The sequence below is a fragment of the Podarcis liolepis genome (genome assembly GCF_965112155.1).
Source record: "Podarcis liolepis genome assembly, chromosome: 5".
NCBI lineage: Eukaryota > Metazoa > Chordata > Lepidosauria > Squamata > Lacertidae > Podarcis > Podarcis liolepis.
Window position 1 is genome coordinate 15,611,606 of NC_139556.1, and position 21,205 is coordinate 15,632,810.

General features: G+C 46.7%; 1 protein-coding gene and 1 long non-coding RNA gene across 2 annotated transcripts; one reads left to right on the plus strand and one right to left on the minus strand.

The window, feature by feature from the left end:
- The first annotated feature begins 2,698 nt into the window (after window positions 1–2,698).
- On the plus strand, window positions 2,699–20,775 carry WNT8B (Wnt family member 8B). The gene is made up of 6 exons (XM_083502801.1): window positions 2,699–2,798; window positions 10,231–10,264; window positions 14,756–14,894; window positions 17,233–17,358; window positions 18,290–18,432; window positions 19,807–20,775. The coding sequence occupies exons 1-6, from the start codon at window positions 2,731–2,733 to the stop codon at window positions 20,365–20,367; spliced, it is 1,071 nt and encodes a 356-aa protein (XP_083358927.1). The 5' UTR covers window positions 2,699–2,730; the 3' UTR covers window positions 20,368–20,775.
- On the minus strand, window positions 7,612–9,983 carry LOC310707766. The gene is made up of 3 exons (XR_014526728.1): window positions 9,872–9,983; window positions 8,958–9,035; window positions 7,612–8,159 (listed from the first exon to the last, which is right to left on the minus strand). It is a non-coding gene; the product is annotated as an uncharacterized lncRNA (long non-coding RNA).
- Window positions 20,776–21,205: the final 430 nt, after the last annotated feature.

Below are 21,205 nucleotides of genomic sequence, written 5' to 3' on the forward strand. Positions count from 1 at the left end.
CCCTTCATCTTTCCCAACATCAGGGTCTTTTCCCGGGAGTCTTCTCTTCTCATGAGGTGGCCAAAGTATTGGAGCCTCAGCTTCACGATCTGTCCTTCCAGTGAGCACTCAGGGCTGATTTCCTTCAGAATGGATTGGTTTGCACCATATGGACCATGGTAAATCCAGAAATGGAAATGTGCCCCACATTCCGGTTTCCCTTGATGCCTTAAAAGGTAAAGGGACCCCTGACCATTGGGTCCAGTCGTGACCGACTCTGGGGTTGTGGCGCTCATCTCGCTTTATTGGCTGAGGGAGCCGGCGTACAGCTTCCGGGTCATGCGACCAGCATGACTAAGCCCCTTCTGGTGAACCAGAGCAGCACACGGAAACGCCGTTTACCTTCCTGCCAGAGCGGTGCCTATTTATGCCTTGATGCCCTAAGCACGTGCTTATTTTGCTAAGTGGTTAATCCAGCCCTGGATGGAAACCCCAAATGTTGGAGTCAAGTGGGAGCTGCTGTTGGACGTTTGTGTCTAGAACCCTGAGGCAGGGGGCTCACGTTTCTCTGCTCAGAAATTCGTGCAATTTCCCATGTGTTCAATAGTTACACTGTTGTGCTCAAGTCCTGCTTATGGGCTTCTCATGCGCATTTGGTTGGCCACGATAAGAACAGGGTGCTGGGTCTAGATGGGTCATTGGTCTGATCCAGCCATGCTCCCCATAGTTACCCAGCTGTTTTGCAGAATATTATTTTAAGAAAAAGCAATCAATAGATTTTCCTTGAGCAATTAACCCACTTGGCATGTGTTTCCCTTACATCACCATTATATTGTAGAAGAAGCACCACTGTACTTTCCAGTCTTTCCCTATTGAAGTCAGCACAGAGGAACTGTGGGTTCCTACCGTGCTGGTATCATCCTTATCTAGAGTATTTTCTACAAACAAGACACTGATGTCAAAATCCAGCATCGCCTGAGCTCTGCGAGTGCAGCTTTCTCCCGACTGAAGTGCAGAGTGTTTGAGGACCAGGACATTCGCAGGGAGACCAAAATGCTTGTTTACAAAGCTATTGTACTACCAGCCTTACTGTATGCTTGTGAAACGTGGATCACTTATAAACGCCATCTCCAACTCCTCAAAAGATTCCATCAACAGTGTTTCCAAAAATTTTTACACATCACCTGGGAAGACAGGCAAACTAATGCCAGTGTACTGGAAGAAGCAAAGATCACCAGTGTCGAAGCAATGAGAGCCAGTGTGGTGTAGTGGTTAAGAGTGGTGGGCTCATAATCTAGTAGACCAGGTTCGATTCCCCGCTCCTCCACATGCAGCTGCTGGGTGACCTTCGGCTAGTCACACTTCTCTGAAGTCTCTCAGCCCCACTCACCTCACAGAGTGGTTGTTGGGGAGGAAGGGAAAGGAGAATGTTAGCCGCTTTGAGACTCCTTAGGGTAGTGATAAAGTGGGATATCAAATCAAAACTCTTCTTCTTCTTCTTCTTCAACATCAACTTCGTTGGACTGGTCATGTTGTTCGGATGCCTGATTGTCATCTTCCAAAGCAACTACTCTATTCTGAACTTAAAAATAGTAAGCATAATGTTGGTGGTCAACAAAAGAGCTTCAAAGACTCTCTCAAATCAAATCTAAAAAAAAAGTAGTATAAACACTGACAATTGGGAAACACTGGCCTGGGAGTGCTCCAACTGGAGAACAGTCTTTACCAAAGGTATCATGGGTTTCGAAGACGCTTGAATTTAATACGAAAGGAAGAAATGCGCTAAGAGGAAGGCACGCTTGTCAGACCCTCATTGTGATCAACTCCCACCCAGAAACCTATGTCCCCACTGTGGAAGGACGTGTGGATCCAGAAGGCCTCCACAGTCACTTATGGACGCACTTTTGAAAACCGTGTTTATGGAAGACAATCTTACTTGGCTGCGAGTGATCTCCAAAGAAGAAGATCATCCTTGTCTAGAGTTTTTGCTCCAAAGGAGGGATTGAAAAAGCCAGAAGGAAAGAAGACCTTTGGGTACCAACTCCTTTTCCATCTAGCTGTTTGAGGGATGAGTTGCAAATATTCTCGATTCTCCAGCCTTCTTCTCAGAAGCCCTCTTACAGCGCAACTCCACCTCCCCAGTTCTTAAGAACAAATATAATTCATGCTCGCGGAAAATGCGCAGGTTGCAACGGAAGCCTCCAAGGCGAAAGATCAAAGATTTGTAATAAGTCTTTCCAAGTTGCCTTTGGAGATGTTGCAGGGTTGCTGATGGTGGAGATTGCACCCAAGGACTATTCAAGGGATTTGCTTTGTCTCTTTCTGTCTTTTTATCTCTGTCAAACAACACCCCCCCCCCAAAAAAAATCCTTTTTCTTGGTGGCATTTGTCTTCGAGGGACCTGGGGTGTTCTTTTGATCACTTCAGTCTCTCTCTGGCACTTGAATCCTGATTGGCTGAAGGACTTAGGGGGGGTGGAGAGAGAGAGAAATCTTTAATTAAGTAGATAATCTCTTCTTACAAATTTCAGTGGCTCCATTTCACCAATCGCCTTTTGCTTGCACTTCAGGACCGATTGTCCTACAGCGCAGTTTGGATTCGGGGTCTTTTAACTTCTCTGCACCCTTTAGGAGCAGAGGCTAGGAGCTCTTCTCCCCCCTCCCCCTCCTCAAATTACCATCCTAATATTTTAAGATCTTCTTTTTTTCAGCCTTTTATTTATTTATTTTTGAGGGGGGAAGGGGCAGGATTATGTTTTGGATGGGCTCCTATCCAGCCACCTTGTTCCTCGTGTCCTTCTTCCACTTCAGCTATCCTTGGTGAGTATCGAGAGTTCCTTCCTTTGCGATGATGTAGCAAGACAGGCCCATGGGACGCTGTCGTGCAGGGTCAAAGGCACCCTCACCTTCCTCTCTGAGCAACCACTACCCCTTTCCTATTTCCCTCGGGTCGCTAAAGGGTGTTTTAGGCTTGTGGAGCCTGACCTCACCCGGAGGCACATCCTACAGACCCCCCAGAGGACTGCTTGGAGAGATCATCGGGGATCTCAGAGAAGTTACTTTGCAAGGTATCGCGTCCAATTTGCAAGATGAACTGATCGCAGAAGAGCAGGGGTTCCTCTGTCTGAAGGTTCCCAAGCTACGAAGCTTTGCTCTCTCCTTTCCTTGCATTCTGTGTCTCCTTTATGTTCCTAACCATCAATTCAGCTGCTGCCTCCAAGATTCTGGTTGCATTGATTTAGCTGGTTGAAATCACAGCTTTCGGCTTGACAGTTCATTAATGAGGGAATAGCAAGGGTTTTAAAGAAGAAGAAAGTGTCAAAAGGGAACATTCGGCCTCGTTTTTTTAACATTATGACTCGTTAAGATATTCCAATTGGCTCCCCGCAGCAGTCAAAAAAAGTCAACCGTTCTCAGATAAACTAGCAATCAATTCAATTGGACCGTTCTGCTGCGTAGTCTATGTTTTTCGTTGTTCAGCCTGAAATGTTTTGTACTGATGAGACTCATGAAACTTTAGTGAATGCCTTTGAAATTGTCTGTTTTTAAAAAGAAAATTGGAAAGGATATCACAGAAGCAAATGCCCAGCGTTCGTGAGATAATAGGCAATGCATTATCTTTTACTGTGTCTCTGTTAATTTGTTTAAGTCCAGGCACATCTTTAGGTTACATGGAATTTACCGTCAGGCAGAATTAATTCCGACAAAAAGGAATTCCCCCAATCACCTGATCTTGCTTGGCATCCTCTTGTCTCAGTGGAACAAAGTTGTCTGAGAGGATTCTGTGCTTGATAGACTCTGCGCTTGCCATGCTAAATTTTTGCAACCTGCTAAAATCTGGGGCTAAATTTAACCAAGTTCAGTGCTGCTTGCGGCATCTTTTCAGAGAGTTTACCTCAGCTGGGATTCCAGTATACTGCGAGTGTAAAAATAACCAAATTGTGCTGGATGGGGAATAGCTTTCTCGTATCATTCCCCGTTGCTCTTAATAAGGACTAACAGAGGGATAATTAAATCTGGAGAAATTGGCTAGGGAGCCCTAACTAAAACCCAGAGAGGGTTAGACTTTTGCAGTAGTGACTCTTTAATGTTCAGAGGAGAGATTCTAGTGCGGGGGAACAGAAGGAAGTTGTATCGAAATCTTGAGCCCCCCAACAATACAATTTGCTTTGGGGATGTTAACAGCAGAAGTGCAAAAGGACCAGGCGCAAGAACAAGTCGTTCAGACTTGTTGAAATGTTTGAAACCCTCTCATGGTTAAGCCAAAGGTGTCTCAGTGGAATGGGAAATAGGGTTAGGGAGCAGTGTTGTTTGTGTGTATCCTAAGGTTAAAAAGGTTAAGTGCATCCTAAGGTGTGTATCCTAAGGAGAAAGGAAAGCCCCAGAGGGGCCTAACAGCCTTCAACAGGAGCATTCCTCTTAAGGGGTTGAGGATAATCTACAATTTTTCCTCGTGGCTCCCCGCTTCTCCCTTCTAACATCATACCCGGTGGTCCTGTGTCGATCGGTCTGGCGGCAAAATGGGGCCACCCACAATTAAAGCAATCGTTTTTCTGCATCTGCATTCCAGATAGGCAGCGGTGGAGCATTAATTTAAAAAATAAACGTTAAATAGCTCCCAAGAAACACAGTCCAGCGGGTGAGGTAGTGGTGGAAATGTTTGTCTGTGAGCGAGAGAGAGTAAGAAAGAGAGAGGAAGGGAGATCAAACTCTTAAAAACTTACGGTATCCTGGAAGGATGCAGGGACCCAGGGTCAGGATTTGTGCATGGTGAGGCTTGTATATATATATTTAAGGGCCCTAACCACTTTAAAACTTTCCCAAGAGGAAAGTGTTTTCTTCTGTCTGAATTTAATCGTCCTTCCAAAGCGTCTTGAGATGAGAAGGAGGTACAGTCCCAGCTGCTTAAAGTTTGCTAGACGGAGGATTGAAATGTGGGAATACGAGATGCACATTCCCAAAGCTCCGTTCTCCCCTCTCTGGACTCTGTCATGTACACCATTGGGAGGAATATCCCTGTGTATGGACCATCACTCAGATTAGGTTCAGGACTTCATGAACCTCTTGCTACTTGCCTAGCGCCAAACCTCAGCATCCAGCATTACAGAGCAAACTGTGCTATAGCACTTGACTGCCAGGTTCAATTGTCGCCTCCAAACTCCACAGCTACTGAGCTGTTTATTAGTTAAAATGCTTCTGGCTCCAGGCTCAGAACAGAATCAACACACTAGTGCAAATAAGGGCCGCCGTTTTATTAATCTTGAGTACAGAACCTGCAATTAAACACCATCGGGTGCAATTCCAGACCCTCCAAGTGTCCCTATATTCCAGGGACACTCCCGGATTTACAGAAGCCATCCCGGTTTCTGATTTGATCCCGGAATGTCCCACTTTTCCTTAGGGCACCCCCCTATTTTCATTGGAGAAATGTTGGAGGGTATGGAATAATAATAATAATAATAATAATAATAATAATAATTTATTCTTTATACCCTGCCCATCTGGCTGGGTTTCCCCAGCCATTCTGGGCGGCTGCCAACAGAATATTAAAAACACGATAAAACATCAAACATTAAAAACTTCACTAAACAGGTCTGCCTTCAGATGTCTTCTAAAAGTCAGATAGCTGTTTATTTCCTTGACATCTGGTGGGAGGGCGTTCCACAGGGCAGGCGCCACTACCGAGAAGGCCCTCTGCCTGGTTCCCTGTAACCTCACTTCTCGCAGGAAGGGAACTGCCAGAAGACAGCCAAGGAGATAAGTAACTATAAGTAACTATACAACCTTTAGAAGACACCTGAAGGCAGCCCTGTATAGGGAAGGTTTTTTTTAACGTTTAATGTTTTATTATCTTTTTATATATGTTGGAAGCTGCCCCGAGTGGCTGGGGCAGTCAGATGGGTGAGGTGAAAATATAATCATTATCATATGCATTGACCCTGATTTTAGCTTCAGCTGCCTGTGACTCTTATTACTAGGATGAAACCCAGCAATGCAGAATATCTGCTAGCCAGTACTATTTTTTATAGAAAAAGAGGTACTGGAACTTACCATGAACACCTCTCTTGTTCTCTTATAATGGCAATAGTGCCTACCTGAAAGAGCCAGTGTGGTGTAGTGGTCAAGAGTGGTAGTCTTGTAATCTGGTGAACCGGGTTCACGTCTCCACTCCTCCACATGCAGCTGCTGGGTGACCTTGGGCCAGTCACACTTCTCTGAAGTCTCTCAGCCCCACTCACCTCACAGAGTGTTTGTTGTGGGGGAGGAAGGGAAAGGAGAATGTTAGCCACTTTGAGACTCCTTAGGGTAGTTATAAAGCAGGATATCAAATCCAAACTCTTCTCTTCTCTTCTTGCTGGAACTGACTTCCAGTGAGTTCTGGCTGAAAAGAGCCCTGCTGCTAGCGATGGATATAATTTGAAAATGTTCATCTGCAAGGTTCGGTGGGACAGTGTGGTCCTCATCCATGAAGTGTCATGGCTCTATGACTTTCTATCTCAGGTCTACCAAGACATCAATGGGCAAATGTTGGTATGCTATATAAGCTTTCACTGTAGAGACGATTCACCAGTTAAAATTTCGGGGAAAGAGTGAGCTTTTCTGTACGTTTCCCATTGATGTATGGGAACAAGGACGCGGGTGGCACTGTGATCTAAACCACTGAGCCTCGGGTTTACTGATCAGAAGGTCAGCGGTTCGAATCCCCATGACAGGGTGAGCTCCTGTTGCTCTGTCCCAGCTCCTGCCAGTCTAGCAGTTCGAAAGCACGCCAGTGCAAGTAGATAAATAGGTACCACTGTGGCGGGAAGGCAAACGGCATTTCCATGCCCTCTGGTTTCCGTCACAGTGTCCCGTTGCACCAGAAGCATTTTAGTCTTGCTGGCTACATGACCCAGAAAGCTGTCTGTGGGCAAACGCCGGCTCTCTCGGCCTGAAAGCGAGATGAGTTCCGCACCCTCATAGTCAGCTTTAACTGGACTTAACCGTCCAGGGGTCCTTTCCCTTTACCTTTTACAAGGAAATCAGCAAATTCTACAGGAGCACTGAGAATAAGGTTGAAGGGAAATTAGGATGCTTCTTGAATAATGTTTTCTAAGCAATGAATCGCACCAGAAGTGATTCCTTTGACGGTGGGGTTTTTTTGTGTGTCATGAGAACAAGTTGTACGCCCAGCTTGCGCAGCTGGAAAGTTGTGTTTCGTGAGATTGTAAGGAAACAGATTGTTGTAATGACCCCTTCACTCGTGGCTATGCATATATCCATAAATAGGATGCGCATTTGTAGGATATTGGAGTAATTACTAAAGGAGAATGAGTAGCCCATTCTGTAGTTGTTGTAGTCTTCATACTGCATTTCCCATTGCTCTTCTTGGTATGATGATTTCTCATTTTGATTGGTTTTGTCGATTTTTACGTGATTTATTTATTCTAACCCATGCATTGTGCTTGACCTGGGATATACTGTGCTGAAGAGCGAGCTAACAATATGCCATAATACTACAACTAATAGCAATATTAATTGGCTCAAGAGATGAAGTGGTAGTTTTAGGAAGCAACCAACATTGCTTTTAGAGGTTTTACTTTCAGACGACACCTTGGCCCTTAAAAAGTGATTTATTAATATGCGCATACCATCCTCTTTAGATTGCAAATTACAATTTAATGTGCTGTGGCTCTGCCAGCGGCAAGTATTCCTGAGGTCCAGTAATATCTCCTCGGCTATTGTTTCCCCCCAAAACTGATACAGTTCTCTTCTGAGCATAATCCAGAAGATCTGCAACTCAGCCAAGCAGAAATAAAATCCAAAAGATTCAGGCCCCATGGAAATAATGTTTTGACTGTCTGTTATCACTAAAAAGTCATTGCAACATAATAATTGGCTTACTGGATCAGGCCAGAGAAGAAGATACACATTCAGTTAAACAGTTAGTTAAACAATAAATGGATGAAAAGCAGGGTTTTAGCAGTAAAAAAACCTAAAACAACTTTTAAAAATTTGACGGCTCTATTTCATATCCTAGCTTCAAGGCCATTCGGGTATTTACCGGTAATCCCATCGTCTTGAAGAAGTGGATCAGAGTGGTCTGCCGCTTTAGCTTAGAGTCTGCTTAGTTCACCCAATTGGGAATCTGTGGCTGTCCTGTTCACGCCGTGGCAAGTGGTAAATTGACAGAAACTGGCTCTGAAAAAAGAAATAACCACAACTTCTATTGTTAAAGGGGACATCTCCACACATAGATGCTTATTTTGTGCCAGCGATTAATCTGTCCCCTTGTGTGCTGACCGGCAAACTTGAATTTGTGTGCTCTGTCTTTTCTCCTTCCTTGACGACTGCCCTTGCCTTTGAAGGGAGATAAAGCCAGTCTGCTAAGAAGTGATTGCATCAAAGGTTTGCTACAAAAACGAATGTGAAGGTGCTTCAATAGAAATATTTCCATCGTACTCTTTCCTGACAAAGGGTGCAACTTGAATGCAGCAACCTTTGCTCTTTCCTGCACGGCACAAGCAATCAAATCAAGAAACATCGTTTCGCCTTTTGTCCAAACTGGGAAACTGGTTCCCGGTTTTAGATCAAGCCAGGAGCTCAAACCAACTGTGGTTTTAATATCCTGGCTTGGTTCCTAAACTGGGAACCGGTTGTTCAGTTTGGACGAAAATGGGAAGTTTTAGAGGCTTCCTAATTTGATTGCTCATATTGTGTAGGGAGGGGCAAAGGTGTGCGCTACACAACATGGAAAATGGATACCTGAATTTATTAGGCTGAGATATGGTCATCTGAACGGGGCCATTATGGGAGGGTGATGAAAATCAGCAAGGAAACCTGAGAGATCGGGGTTGGAGAATCGCTTGGGGGATAAAAGCATTCTTCTTGGGTTTCACAGTTGGTTCTTGCGGTCTATTCTTTGCATGTCCCAAATGAAGTTTATTTCAGTTTTATGGTGGAGAGATGCAAAGCTTTATAAATTCATTATAAACTTACATTTAGGGGTAGCATTGCCTCGCCCTCATCTGCGCTATGTGAAGGTCTGTTTCCATATCAACAGACGCACCTATTAAGCTAAAAGCAACTGCAATAATTACCCAGATCTTCTAGGGGGGAACACTTTCCAGATATACATTTCTGTTGCTTCTTGTCCCATCCACAGTGACTCTTGGGGGGGGGGTGTTTCCCTTTTTCCTATGCAGTCAAGGAAGGCTTGAAAAGGAGGTCTTACTGGGGTACAATGATACTATCGCCTCTTACGTTTTGGCAAATCTTTCTGCACAGGTGGAACTGCTCAAATTTCGCTTGAAAAGCTCTGTTTTCGATACCACATTTCAACAGGAAAAATTGCATTTTCAACATTTCCAGACAATTTTATATTCTATTTCATTATCTCTGTTAAATTGTAAATCTGGGCCACCTTCTGATTTCTTACCTGTTTAGTTTCTCACTTAGTTTTCAAGTGTTCAGGCAGCAAATGTCATTTTTATTTGTTATAGGGGCTTTCTAATTTCAGTTCTATGAAAGGTTCTCTGGTTTCGCTTGATATCATATGAATCTTTCGCCTTTTACTAAAGATTTCCATGTTTTAGAAGACATCTGAAGGGAGCTCTGGATTGGGAAGTTTTTAATGTTTGATTTTTTAAAATGTTTTTATATGTGTTGAAAGCTGCCCAGAGTGGCTGGGAAAACCCAGCCAGATAGGCAAGGTATAAATCAAATCATCATCACCATCATCTTTCCATCTTTCATATACAAAGTACAAAATAGAAAGATACACCTAACAGTTGCAAGGCGGGGGGGGAGGGGAATACAAATCAAATCTATATAAAATCATACTTAAGGTGTCATATCAAGAAATATCTAATACCTGTGGTCTCACACCATGTTGTTAAATACATTTCTGATACCTTAATTGGTCCTCAGACTTTGGCAAGTGTTTTCCCTCTGTCCATGTTGTGGTTTCTTCTCCATTTCGTACAATACCTTTGCAGCCACAAGCCTACTGCCAACCACAACTCCATCCTGTTTTTTCAACCCAAGTGCAAATCCTTGACCATCATTCAACTATCTTTAGGCAAGGAAACAGGACAGGGAGAGGCTTGCAGCCCCAACGAACCTTCAGCAGTAACTACTGGGCAACAATGGGCATATGCGCTTGGTTCAGTAAGTGGGACGACTCTCCGAGGGCTGGGCAGGGGTGGCACAGAGGAATTCCAGGCATTCCCTCTGCTTCTCTCCATTGACGAACCCTTTCCCTCCCTTCCAGGTCAGTGAATAATTTCCTGATGACTGGTCCCAAGGTAAGTGTGTTTCCTTTGATCTGTGTTTCTAATTCCAACAAGCCAAAATCGGCTGGGAATCAGGCTTGTTTCCAGCCTCCCAGGTTTGCTAAGGTTTGGACAGGGGCTCCCTGCACTTTCTGTCTCTTGAGTGCCGAATCTTAAGCACAAAAAGCAAGGAAAGAAGCTGTTTTGCTCTTTTACTAAAGAGTTCAGGGCAGTATTCCCCGTCCCCCACCCCAAAATTCTATCTTCCCAACATCCCTGTCCAAGGCAATCCAAAGAGGTTTATGGCTGGGCAGGTTTCAGAGATTTGAATCCAAGTTGCTAAAGTCCAGATTCAACTCTTCTACACCATAGTAGCTGATGACTTGAACTTTACGCATAGTGCTAAGCAGGGCTGTTTTTCTAGAAAAAGAGGTGTCAGAACTCACCATGAATGATTCCCTTGTTCTCTTATAATGGCTATGGCACCCACCTGAGAGATGCTGAAAAAAGCCCTGGCGCTAGGGTTACCAGTTTGCTGGCTTTTTTGTTATTATTTTATTGGTCCCTATTCTTGCACCTTTCATGTATTAGGGACGCGGGTGGCGCTGTGGGTTAAACCACAGTGCCTAGGACTTGCCGATCAGAAGGTCGGCGGTTCGAATCCCCGCGACGGGGTGAGCTCCCATTGCTCGGTCTCTTCTCCTGCCAACCTAGCAGTTCGAAAGCACGTCAAAGTGCAAGTAGATAAATAGGTACCACTCTGGTGGGAAGGTAAACGGCGTTTCCGTGTGCTGCTCTGGTTTGCCAGAAGCGGCTTAGTCATGCTGGCCACATGACCCAGAAGCTGTACGCTGGCTCCCTTGGCCAATAAAGCAAGATGAGCACCACAACCCCAGAGTCGGTCACGACTGGACCTAATGGTCAGGGGTTCCTTTACCTTTACCTTAATGCTAATTTCCATGCTGTGGAATTGCTCTGCTTTCCTTTGGACCAAATCAGCGAGGCTGAGGGTGGGGGGTCTTGTCGTCTGAGCAGCCCAGGACCTCCAGACACACTTGTTCCCCAGGAAGGTCACTTCTGTGTTGCCAACACAGTGGTTTACACCCGGAGGCGCACTCCATTCTCTCTCAAGACAGACAAATGCCAACAACAGCCGTGTTGAAGGGAGTACGGAAGCATCACCTGATCGAGCCCAGAGATGTCAAGTATAAAATGGAACAGGTCAACATATAAATGCAACCTAGCAAATACAAGAACAGTTCCTTGAGCTAACAGCCTCATAAGCTTCTTGAGTTTTAGTGGCCTAGCATGGGGGGACCCACAGGGGCAGTTTCCCTGGCGTCAAAATGGTCAGGGGCACAAAATTGCAACACCCGGCACTGCCTCAATACTTCTGTTGCTGAGCTCTGTTGAAAATGGCTTCTCCAGGCAAACCAGGAAGTGGCATCTCAAGATAACAGAACAACTCTTCTCAGTGGCGTAGCGTGGGTTGTCAGCACCCGGGGCAAGGCAAGTAATTTGCGCCCCCTAACCCGTGGATTTGCGCCCCCTAACCCTAACCCCCAGATGTTGCGGCCGGCCCCCCCTGCACCCCCCACGCTACGCCACTGACTCTTCTTATTTCTCTAGTCGTGATCTCCTGGGTGATGTTCCGAGCGCTGGCATTTTGCTACAAAACCCTGCTTAATCTTTTAGAAACAGAATTGAGGGTCAGACAGAGACAGTAAAAGTCGAACATAGTGGTTGGGACAGTTAGAGTGAAAGACAGGGATGGAACTGAGAGAGAAGAGTGTGACAGTGTGAGATGGTGCCACATCTAGTTAAGGGTGCACATCTGAGAAACCGTTCTGAACATATTTAAAACTTGTTTGTTCTTCAATAAACTTTAATCTTTGTTGTTGACTTTACAACCTGACTGAGACTCAGAAGAAACCTGGTTGGTGGCAGCAGAAGAATAAAGCAGTGGTGTACAGGTCAATAGTCAGTAAAACGACCGGGGGCTCTGAACAAACACCACAAAATTGGGCTCTCCCCACCTGTGTATTCTGCAACAGTGCATTGGCGGTAGATTTATTCTGCTTTCGTGTGTTCTGCAGTGCTTCCTCAATGCTTCCACATTATTGCCTTCTGGAGGGGCAATAGCGGAACGAAAGCAAAACAAAATACAGTGGTACCTCTACTTACGTTCACCTCTGGTTACGTATCGTTTGGGATATGTACACAGCAAACCCAGAAATATTTTTCTGGGTTTCGCCACACGCACATGCGCAGAAGCTCTCTACGTGCCACACACATGTGCAGAAGCACTAAACCGCACCACATGCATGCGCAGAAGTGGTACCTCCAGGTAAGCACACCTCGGGATCCGTCCGGAGCTCCAGAATGGATCCCCTGCAAAAACAGGAGGTACCACTGTAAAGAAACTAGAACATTTGTGGCATAAAATTTACCAGATTTCTTATGCGATATGCCCTGATTTGGACGCGAAGCAGTGTGACTCCCCCAAAAAAAGTTTGCAGATGCAAACAGTATTAAAAGTGGGTTGCATGTGACCATTCCTGTAGCATCTTGAGCACAAAAAATCCTGGGTGCCTAATAAGAAGGATATTTGAAGGGGCCCTTTGGCTGTAATCCTATGCACACTTACTTAGGAGTAAGCCCCATTGAAGCTGCTCTGCCGGTCCGTCTGTTGCAGCAAAAGCAAACACAGCTGCCTGCCTTGAAGACTTTGAATAGGGCTTCCTCCACCGATACTGTTTCATAGAGGAAAACACCATATTGAACTTGGCCCCCTGAAGTAAAAGGAAGGAATGGAAAGGGGGTGGGGAGGGGGCCAAACATCTGAAGAGTCTAGATAAAAGTCTGGCTGTACTTGACAGGTTTGCTGTTTGGGGGCAGGGCTGGGAGGTGGATTAAGAAGCTGGGAGAAAGCATGATCCAAGTGGGAAGTTAGAAAACGACACAAACGAGAGGCTCTGCAGTTCTCAACAGTGTGGGGTCTGGCTCAGCCATGCAGTTAGCACATAGACCAGGTCAGGGAACCTGCAAAAAGAAAACGGGAGCAAACTAACTAAAACACAAAACAAACGAACAAAACACCTATGCGGTAAATGGTGGTATTGATCCTGATTCAAAGGGTTCCATATTCTACTGGTCCTTCTTCAGGGAAATTGAGAGAACAGTAATTCAAAGTCCCGATGTGCTGCCAGAGGTCCTGTTTTCCAGGGACGGTCCTGGATTTACAGAAGCCGTCCCAGTTTCTGATTTGATCCTGGAATGTCCCACTTTTCCTTAGGACGTCCCTATTTTCGTCGGAGAAATATTGGAGGGTATGTGCTGGCCCTTCTATCTCTTACCCAGAGGAGACAGAAGAGCTAGCACATCCAGATTTCGAATTCCTCTTATCTGAAATTCCTGAGGAAGGACCAGTAGGGTCTGTTTCGCATTGGCTCAATAAGCCCTTTCCCTCTCTGTCCTGCTGCTTTTTTGCTTTGATTTCCAGGTCAGGCAAAGCAGCCTTCTGTGCCAGAACTAGTGCTGGGCTGCGGTGCACCATAAAATCTTAGAATCATAGAATTGTAGAGTTGGAAAAGACCCCGGGGTCCTTTGCTCCAACGTCCTCCAATGCATAAATCTCCGCTAAAGCATCCACGACTCTCCAATTTCTTGTACGTTTTCCTCTCCTGTGATGGAGACTTCGATTTGTCTGCCTCATTCTGAGCACACTTGAACATTTCTGGGCTGAAATTTGGGTCGTCGTGGGGTTTTGAACTTACCTCAGTGTCATGTTTAAACATTTCTCCAGCCTCCCTAAACTGACCGCACTGCCTGATCTGAAAAAAAAACAACCCAACTTATCTCCCTCCCAACCACAGGAATTTCACACACACCCCAACACTCTCCTCTGCGATTCTTATTTTGTTATTAATAATTAAATTTCTCCACCGCCCTTCATCCGAGGATCACCAGGATGGAGAAAAACTGGGATGAATTTTCAGCATAGCCCTGAAAATTCAACGACCTTTTTTTCAATGCAAGGAAAAAAGAAGGCACTTAAGACCCAGTTCAAAGGAAGAAAATCCTCTTGGTAATCTAAAGGAGTAGCAGGCGAGACATTCCGAAAGCCCTGGAATGAGTGGTTTAGGAAGCTGCACTTTCTCATTTTAGTACTTTATATTCAGATCATGCCCTGTTTCGCCTTTTCAGCTTCTAATGGAATTGTTTGTCGAATTCGCCGCTTACTGGTTGCATGTTAAATATGGAAAGTGTCACCAAATTCACTGCACAATCTTATCTGCGTCGACTCGAACCCTGGACACAGTCAGACAAGTCTCCTGGACTTGAGCACATAGCCACTCACTTCCTGGGCCTTTCAGGAGATAATGATGCTACGTCCCATTTTGCTGCTGAGGATACAAATAGGGTTTCCTTTGTCAGGCAAGGATTGAACTCTTAGAGGGAGGTTTCGAAGGCATGGCAATCTCTCCTTGTGGAAGCTCCTCTTTTGCCCTTTCCTCCCTGCAGGCATACCTCATCTATTCCAGCAGCGTTGCGGCCGGAGCACAGAGTGGGATTGAGGAATGCAAGTTCCAGTTTGCTTGGGATCGCTGGAACTGCCCAGAAAGAGCTTTGCAACTCTCCAGCCACGGAGGACTGCGTAGTGGTAAGAAAATGTCAGGAGGGTTGCCCGGGGCCTTCCTGAGACATTGCCTGCCTGAAGGGTAAAAGGTAAAGGGACCCCGGACCATTAGATCCAGTCGCGGACGACTCTGGGGTTGCGGCGCTCATCTCACTTTATTGGCCGAGGGAGCCAGCGTACAGCTTCCGGGTCATGTGGCCACCATGACTAAGCCGCTTCTGGCGAACCAGAGCAGCATACGGAAACGCTGTTAACCTTCCCGCCGGAGCGGTACCTATTTATCTACTTGCATTTTGACGTGCTTTCGAACTGCTAGGTTGGCAGGAGCAGGGACCGAGCAACGGGAGCTCGCCCCATCACGGGGATTCGAACCGCCAACCTTCTGATTGGCAAGTCCTAGGCTCTGTGGTTTAACCCACAGCGCCACCCGTGTCCCTTGCCTGAAGGGACCCCCCCAAACGGGTCCCCCCTTAACTCAAGTTGGTCCAGCACCAAAGCTGGTCAAATGATTTTAAGCCCCTGAGGTGGAAAACCGCACAAGCACCTCCCTCCCTCTCTGGCAATACAAATATGATTGTAATGCACTAAATAACTAACAATTTGCAGCCAGTTCATGACACCCAGGAAACTGCCTCGCTCAGTCTAAAGATAGGACCGGCCCCATAGGAGCTGTTAAGGGGATTTAAGGATGCTTTTAACTCCAGAGTTTATGTGCCCTTTTAAAGACGCAGTCACCCAAGGAAGAAGCTTTTATGATCTCACAACCATCACTGACATAATCTAGTTCCCTGGCAATTGATCTATCTATTACACAACAGGGGAGCTGAGGAGAAAAAGCTATGGCCAACTGCTGCTTTAGCCAAATATGGTTAACCAGTGCTTTTCTTCCTGGGGGTACGAAGGGGCACGCATAACCCTTAACATTTTGTGAATCTAACGGAGAAGAAACAATTTTTAAAATTAAAAAATAGTTTCTTCTCTAGCACGGTGAATTGTCAGTTCTGTTGAATAGCACGGTGATTGGCCAGTTTTGTGGTTTCCACCTCTTATTGTTGTTACCACCTTCATTCCTTTCCCGGTGTTTCCTGAGTCGCAGATGGAAGCGAGTGTCAGGGGTCAGCAAACTTTTTCAGCAGGGGGCCGGTCCACTGTCCCTCAGACCTTGTGCGGGGCCGGACTATATTTTGAAGGGGAAAAAATGAATGAATTCTTATGCCCCACAAATAACCCAGAGATGCATTAAAATAAAAGGATACATTCTACTCATGTGAAAACACCAGGCAGGCCCCACAAATAACCCAGAGATGCATTTTAAATAAAAGGACACATTCTACTCATGTACAAACACGCTGATTCCCGGACTGTCCGGGGGCCGGATTTGGAAGGCGATTAGGCCGGATCCGGCCCCCGGGCCTTAGTTTGCCTACCCATGGTTTAATGTGTGAAGCAGTGTGGAATGTGGACGTGTGGTGTTTTGCTGATTAAAGTTTGGTTTCATTGAGGGTCAGTCTTTCAAAATGAGTAATGCACGTTCTTTGTACTTTTGTCCATTTACTGTATTCATTTCCCCCGATTTGAACTATAAGGTGGTGATTTTCTTGAGTCAAAATGAGAGTACCCCTAAATGTGTGGTTTTTTTAAAGGAAAAAAGGGCTGTGGTTACCAAATCCGGCTGCTTTGCTTATCTTTGCACATCTGTACCTCCAGCTGTGACCCATCAACGGCACTGCCACCCAAGAGAAATGTAGAGAACCAAAAGCCAAACAGTACGCTCTGTGTATTGTTTTCTCTAACAGGTTTGGGTTTTTTAGTGCAATCTAGATGGCTTCAAGGGACGCGGGTGGCGCTCTGGGTTAAGCCACAGAGCCTAGGACTTGCCAATCAGAAGGTCGGCGGTTCGAATCCCCGCCACGGGGTGAGCTCCCGTTGCTCGGTCCCTGCTCCTGCCAACCTAGCAGTTCAAAAGCATGCCAGTGCAAGTAGATAAATAGGTTCCGCTCCGGCAGGAAGGTAAATGGCGTTTCCATGCGTTTCTCTGGTTCGCCAGAAGTGGCTTAGTCATGCTGGCCACATGACCTGGAAGCTGTCTGCAGAAAAAAGCTGGCTCCCTCGGCCTTTAGAGCGAGATGAGCGTGCAACCCCAGAGTCATCTGCAACTGGACCTAACTGTCAGGGGTACCTTTACCTTAAAACATTTTTTTTCAATTCAGTATGGATCATTTCCCAATACAGTACTCTTTCATCCTTTTACAAGTCCAGGTTTCAGCCTTACTGTTCAGGATGCTCCAAATCACAGGAGCTGCTGCCGTATCCTGTCTTGCACCTCCTTTAGTTTCCTTTTTCCTGTGTCTTCGTTTGACAGCAAACCGAGAAACAGCCTTTGTCCATGCGATCAGCTCCGCTGGAGTCATGTACACACTGACACGCAATTGCAGCCTGGGCGACTTTGACAATTGTGGATGCGATGATTCACGCAACGGGCAACTTGGTAAGGACTCTTGTGTAGGGTTGCCATATTTCAAAAAGTAAAAAACCAGGACATCCCAAAAGTTGTGGAGCTTTTTTGATTCGCTTGCCTAAGATCCAGGACAAAGTGCTGCCTTTTGGACCCCCCCCCCATCAATTCTGCCTTTGAAATCCAAGTCATGCCAGGAAAAATCCGGACGTATGGCCACCCTACTCTTGTGACCATTCTTATTGCAAGAGAAACAAAACTGCCAATCCAAACATAATATTTCTTGTCCTTACGTATGGAAGGGTCCCTGAGGATCCTGTAGTTTATAGGTAGCTTTCCCCAATGGGGATCAAACCTGTGACCTTGCTGTTATCAGCACCATGCTCTAACCAACTGAGCTAGAAAACTGTGCAGAATTGATTCTCCCCTATCAGTGCTATGGCAGTGAGTGCAATCCTATGTGTGTCCATTCAGAAGTCAGTCCCTCTGAATTCAGTGGAAATTACTCCCACCAGGTTATATAGGACTGTAGCTTCAGTTTTCTGCAAGAAATGGTGTATTTTCATAGAATCCTAGGGATGGGAGAAGAACCTTGGAGGTGATCTAGTTCAACCTCCTGCACAATTCAATGCACTCACTCAGACAACTTGAAACCGTCGCGGCTTTTTCCAAAGAATCCCAGGAACTGTGGATTGTTAAGGGTGCTGGGAGTTTGCGAGGAGTCCCCTATTTCCCCTTGGAAAGATACAATTCCTAGAGTTCCCCGCAAAAAGGGTTCGATTGTTAAACCACTCTGGGGATTGCGGAATTTGTTACTGCCCCTAAAACAAATCTCGTTATTGAGAATCCAGCTCTTTTCTGGCTGTGGCTGTAACACTCACCATGAGGATGAAAGGACTGAGAGAATCTCGCCTGCCTCTTGACTCCATATGTCTGATGACAGCTCTCTCTCTCTCTCCAACAGGAGGACAAGGATGGCTGTGGGGCGGCTGCAGCGACAACGTGGGCTTTGGGGAGGCCATTTCAAAGCAGTTTGTGGACGCACTTGAGACAGGGCAGGACGCCAGAGCAGCGATGAACCTGCATAACAACGAGGCAGGCAGAAAGGTAACAACACATTTTCCACCTATGGCAAATGAAAAAGTTTAAAGCAGGAGATAGATATCCTTTAGCCTTCTTCCTGATGAGGTAGCCTCCTCTGGCGCAGCCAATTCAGATGGATGGCTTGATACAGAGAAACACTTTGGCAAGTTTCCTGAAGGCTCCAGAAAGAAGAAGAAGAAAGAAGATTCCACCTAAACATTAGGAAGAACTTCCTGACAGTAAGAGCTGTTCGACAGTGGAATTTGCTGCCAAGGAGTGTGGTGGAGTCTCCTTCTTTGGAGGTCTTTAAGCAGAGACTTGACAACCATATGTCAGGAGTGCTCCAATGGTGTTTCCTGCTTGGCAGGGGGTTGGACTCGATGGCCCTTGTGGTCTCTTCCAACTCTATGATTCTATGATTCTTGATTTTAATGTCAGCAGGTTTGCCATTCATAAATTTCTGTCGAAATTGGAAGGAAGACTCTGACCACCGATCGAACAGTTTTCCAAAACAGTTGCAAAGTACCCCCTCCCTTTCAGGTAGAAAATTACGATCCATTTCAATAAAAAGTCTTCTAGTTCTAGATACTGAGCTCGCAGGACACAGGTGGCGCTGTGGTCTAAACCACCGAGCCTCTTGGGCTTGCCAATCGGAAGGTTGGCGGTTCGGTTCCGTGCGACGGAGTAGGCTCCTGTTGCTCTGTCCCAGCTCCTGCCAACCTAGCAGTTCAAAAGTACACCAGTGCAAGTAGATAAATAGGTACCGCTCTGGCGGGAAGGTAAATGGCGTTTCCGTGCACTCTGGTTTCCGTCACAGTGTCCTGTTTTGCCAGAAGTGGTTTAGTCTTGCTGGCCACATGGCCTGGAAAAGCTGTCTGTGGACAAACGTTGGCTCCCTTGGCCTGAAAGCGAGATGGGCGCTGCAACCCCACAGTCACCTTTGACTGAACTTAAACGTCCAGGGGTCCTTTACCTTACCTTTTTACTGAACCTGGGCTGGGGGCTGGGGAGTGGCCAGTGCCGGATTTACGTATAAGCTAAACAAGCTATAGCTTAGGGCCCCACTCTCTTGGGGCCCCCCCAAAAAATTAAAGGAAAACAACTGGATGTACATTTCCAACATATAAGATAAAAAACAATTGCTTCGATAAATACATATTTTGTTATGTGCAAATGGCTTTAGATACCTATTAGGTCCAGAAATGACCATATAGCATATATTCAACACAAAAAACAGTGACAATTTGTTGTGGACAAAGGACAGCTGGACATATAAAGGGCCCCATTACCTTCAGTAGCTTAGGGCCTCATCGAACCTAAATCCAGGGCAGGGAGTGGCTTCCGGTCCGCCTGGCCTTCTTGCATGGCATTCCCTCTTGTCTTTTCCTTCCTCTCTAGGCAGTGAAAGGGACCATGAAGAGGACTTGCAAATGCCATGGAGTATCCGGCAGCTGCACCACGCAGACCTGCTGGCTGCAGCTGCCCGAGTTTCGAGAAGTAGGGACCTACCTGAAGGAGAAATACCACAAAGGGCTGAAGGTTGACTTGCTCCAAGGGGCAGGCAACAGTGCCGCCAGCCGGGGGGCGATTGCCGAAACCTTCAGCTCCATCTCCAAGAAGGAGCTGGTCCACCTGGAGGACTCCCCTGACTACTGCCTGGAGAACAAGACTCTGGGCTTGCTGGGGACGGAGGGCCGGGAGTGCCTGAAGAGGGGCAAGGCTTTGAGCAAGTGGGAGAAGCGCAGCTGTCAGCGTCTGTGCGGGGACTGCGGGCTGGCCGTGGAGGAGCGGCGAGCTGAGATGGTGTCCAGCTGCAACTGCAAGTTCCACTGGTGCTGCGCCGTCCGGTGCGAGCAGTGCCGCAAGCGCGTCACCAAATATTACTGCGTGCGCAAGGAGAAGCGGGAACGTGGTGGGGGCAGCGCGGCCTCCCGCAAACTCAAGAGGAAGCAGCCCTAATACCAGCCCCCTGCCAAACCCCCCCTCCGATTTTTCTTCACTTCTGGGTAGTATTTAAGTTAGAACCAATGACCCCGTACAGTGGTACCTTTGTTCCCGGCTTAGTCGTCGAACGAATCGGCTCCCGAACGCCGCAAACCCGGAAGGAAGTGTTCCGGTTTGCAAACGTTTTTCGGAAGCTGAACGTCCGGCGTAGCTCGGCTTCCACTTGGGTGCAGGAAGCTCCTGTAACCAATCAGAAGCTGTGCCTTGGTTTTTGAATGGTTTCGGGAGTCAAACGGACTCCTGGAATGGATTAAGTTCAAGAACCAAGGTACCACTGTAGCTGGGGAAGCCCAGAGGGAGAGAGCTCACAGGCATTCTGGCAAAGATGAAGTTTCCAGGAGCCCCCACAGACTGTTGTCGTGTGTGGTGCAGTGGCGTAGCGTGGGGGGTGCAGGGGGGGCCGGCTGCACCGGGCGCAACATCTGGGGGTTAGGGTTAGGGGGCGCAAATTACTTGCCTTGCCCCGGGTGCTGACAACCCACGCTACGCCACTGGTGTGGTGAAATTCTTCATAGGGGAGCAGTTAGGGCCAGAGGCACTAGTTTGTGAGGGTGACGGGCCGGGGTGTGTGTGAGAGAGAGAGATTGCACATACATTTTTTCGATGTTCCACGCATGAGCATCATGCCTCCCTCCCTATGCTGGGCAGAAGCTTCCTAGACTTTGCAAAGGAGGTTTAGTCCTCTGCCAGGATGCTGAAACTTGCTGCCTCCTTGCCAAAGCTGGGTGGGCTTTGGGAAGGTGGGGGGATGTCTCTTGGACCCGTCGGAGCATCAGATACCCCTCACTGAGCC

Bases quoted from the DNA above. Each gene is read 5' to 3' on its own strand.
- WNT8B (XM_083502801.1), top strand. From the start codon at position 2,731: ATGTTTTGGATGGGCTCCTATCCAGCCACCTTGTTCCTCGTGTCCTTC. The intron at 10,265-14,755 runs GTAAGTGTGTTT...TCCTCCCTGCAG, and splicing joins TCCTGATGACTGGTCCCAAG to GCATACCTCATCTATTCCAG. The intron at 18,433-19,806 runs GTAACAACACAT...CTTCCTCTCTAG, and splicing joins ACAACGAGGCAGGCAGAAAG to GCAGTGAAAGGGACCATGAA.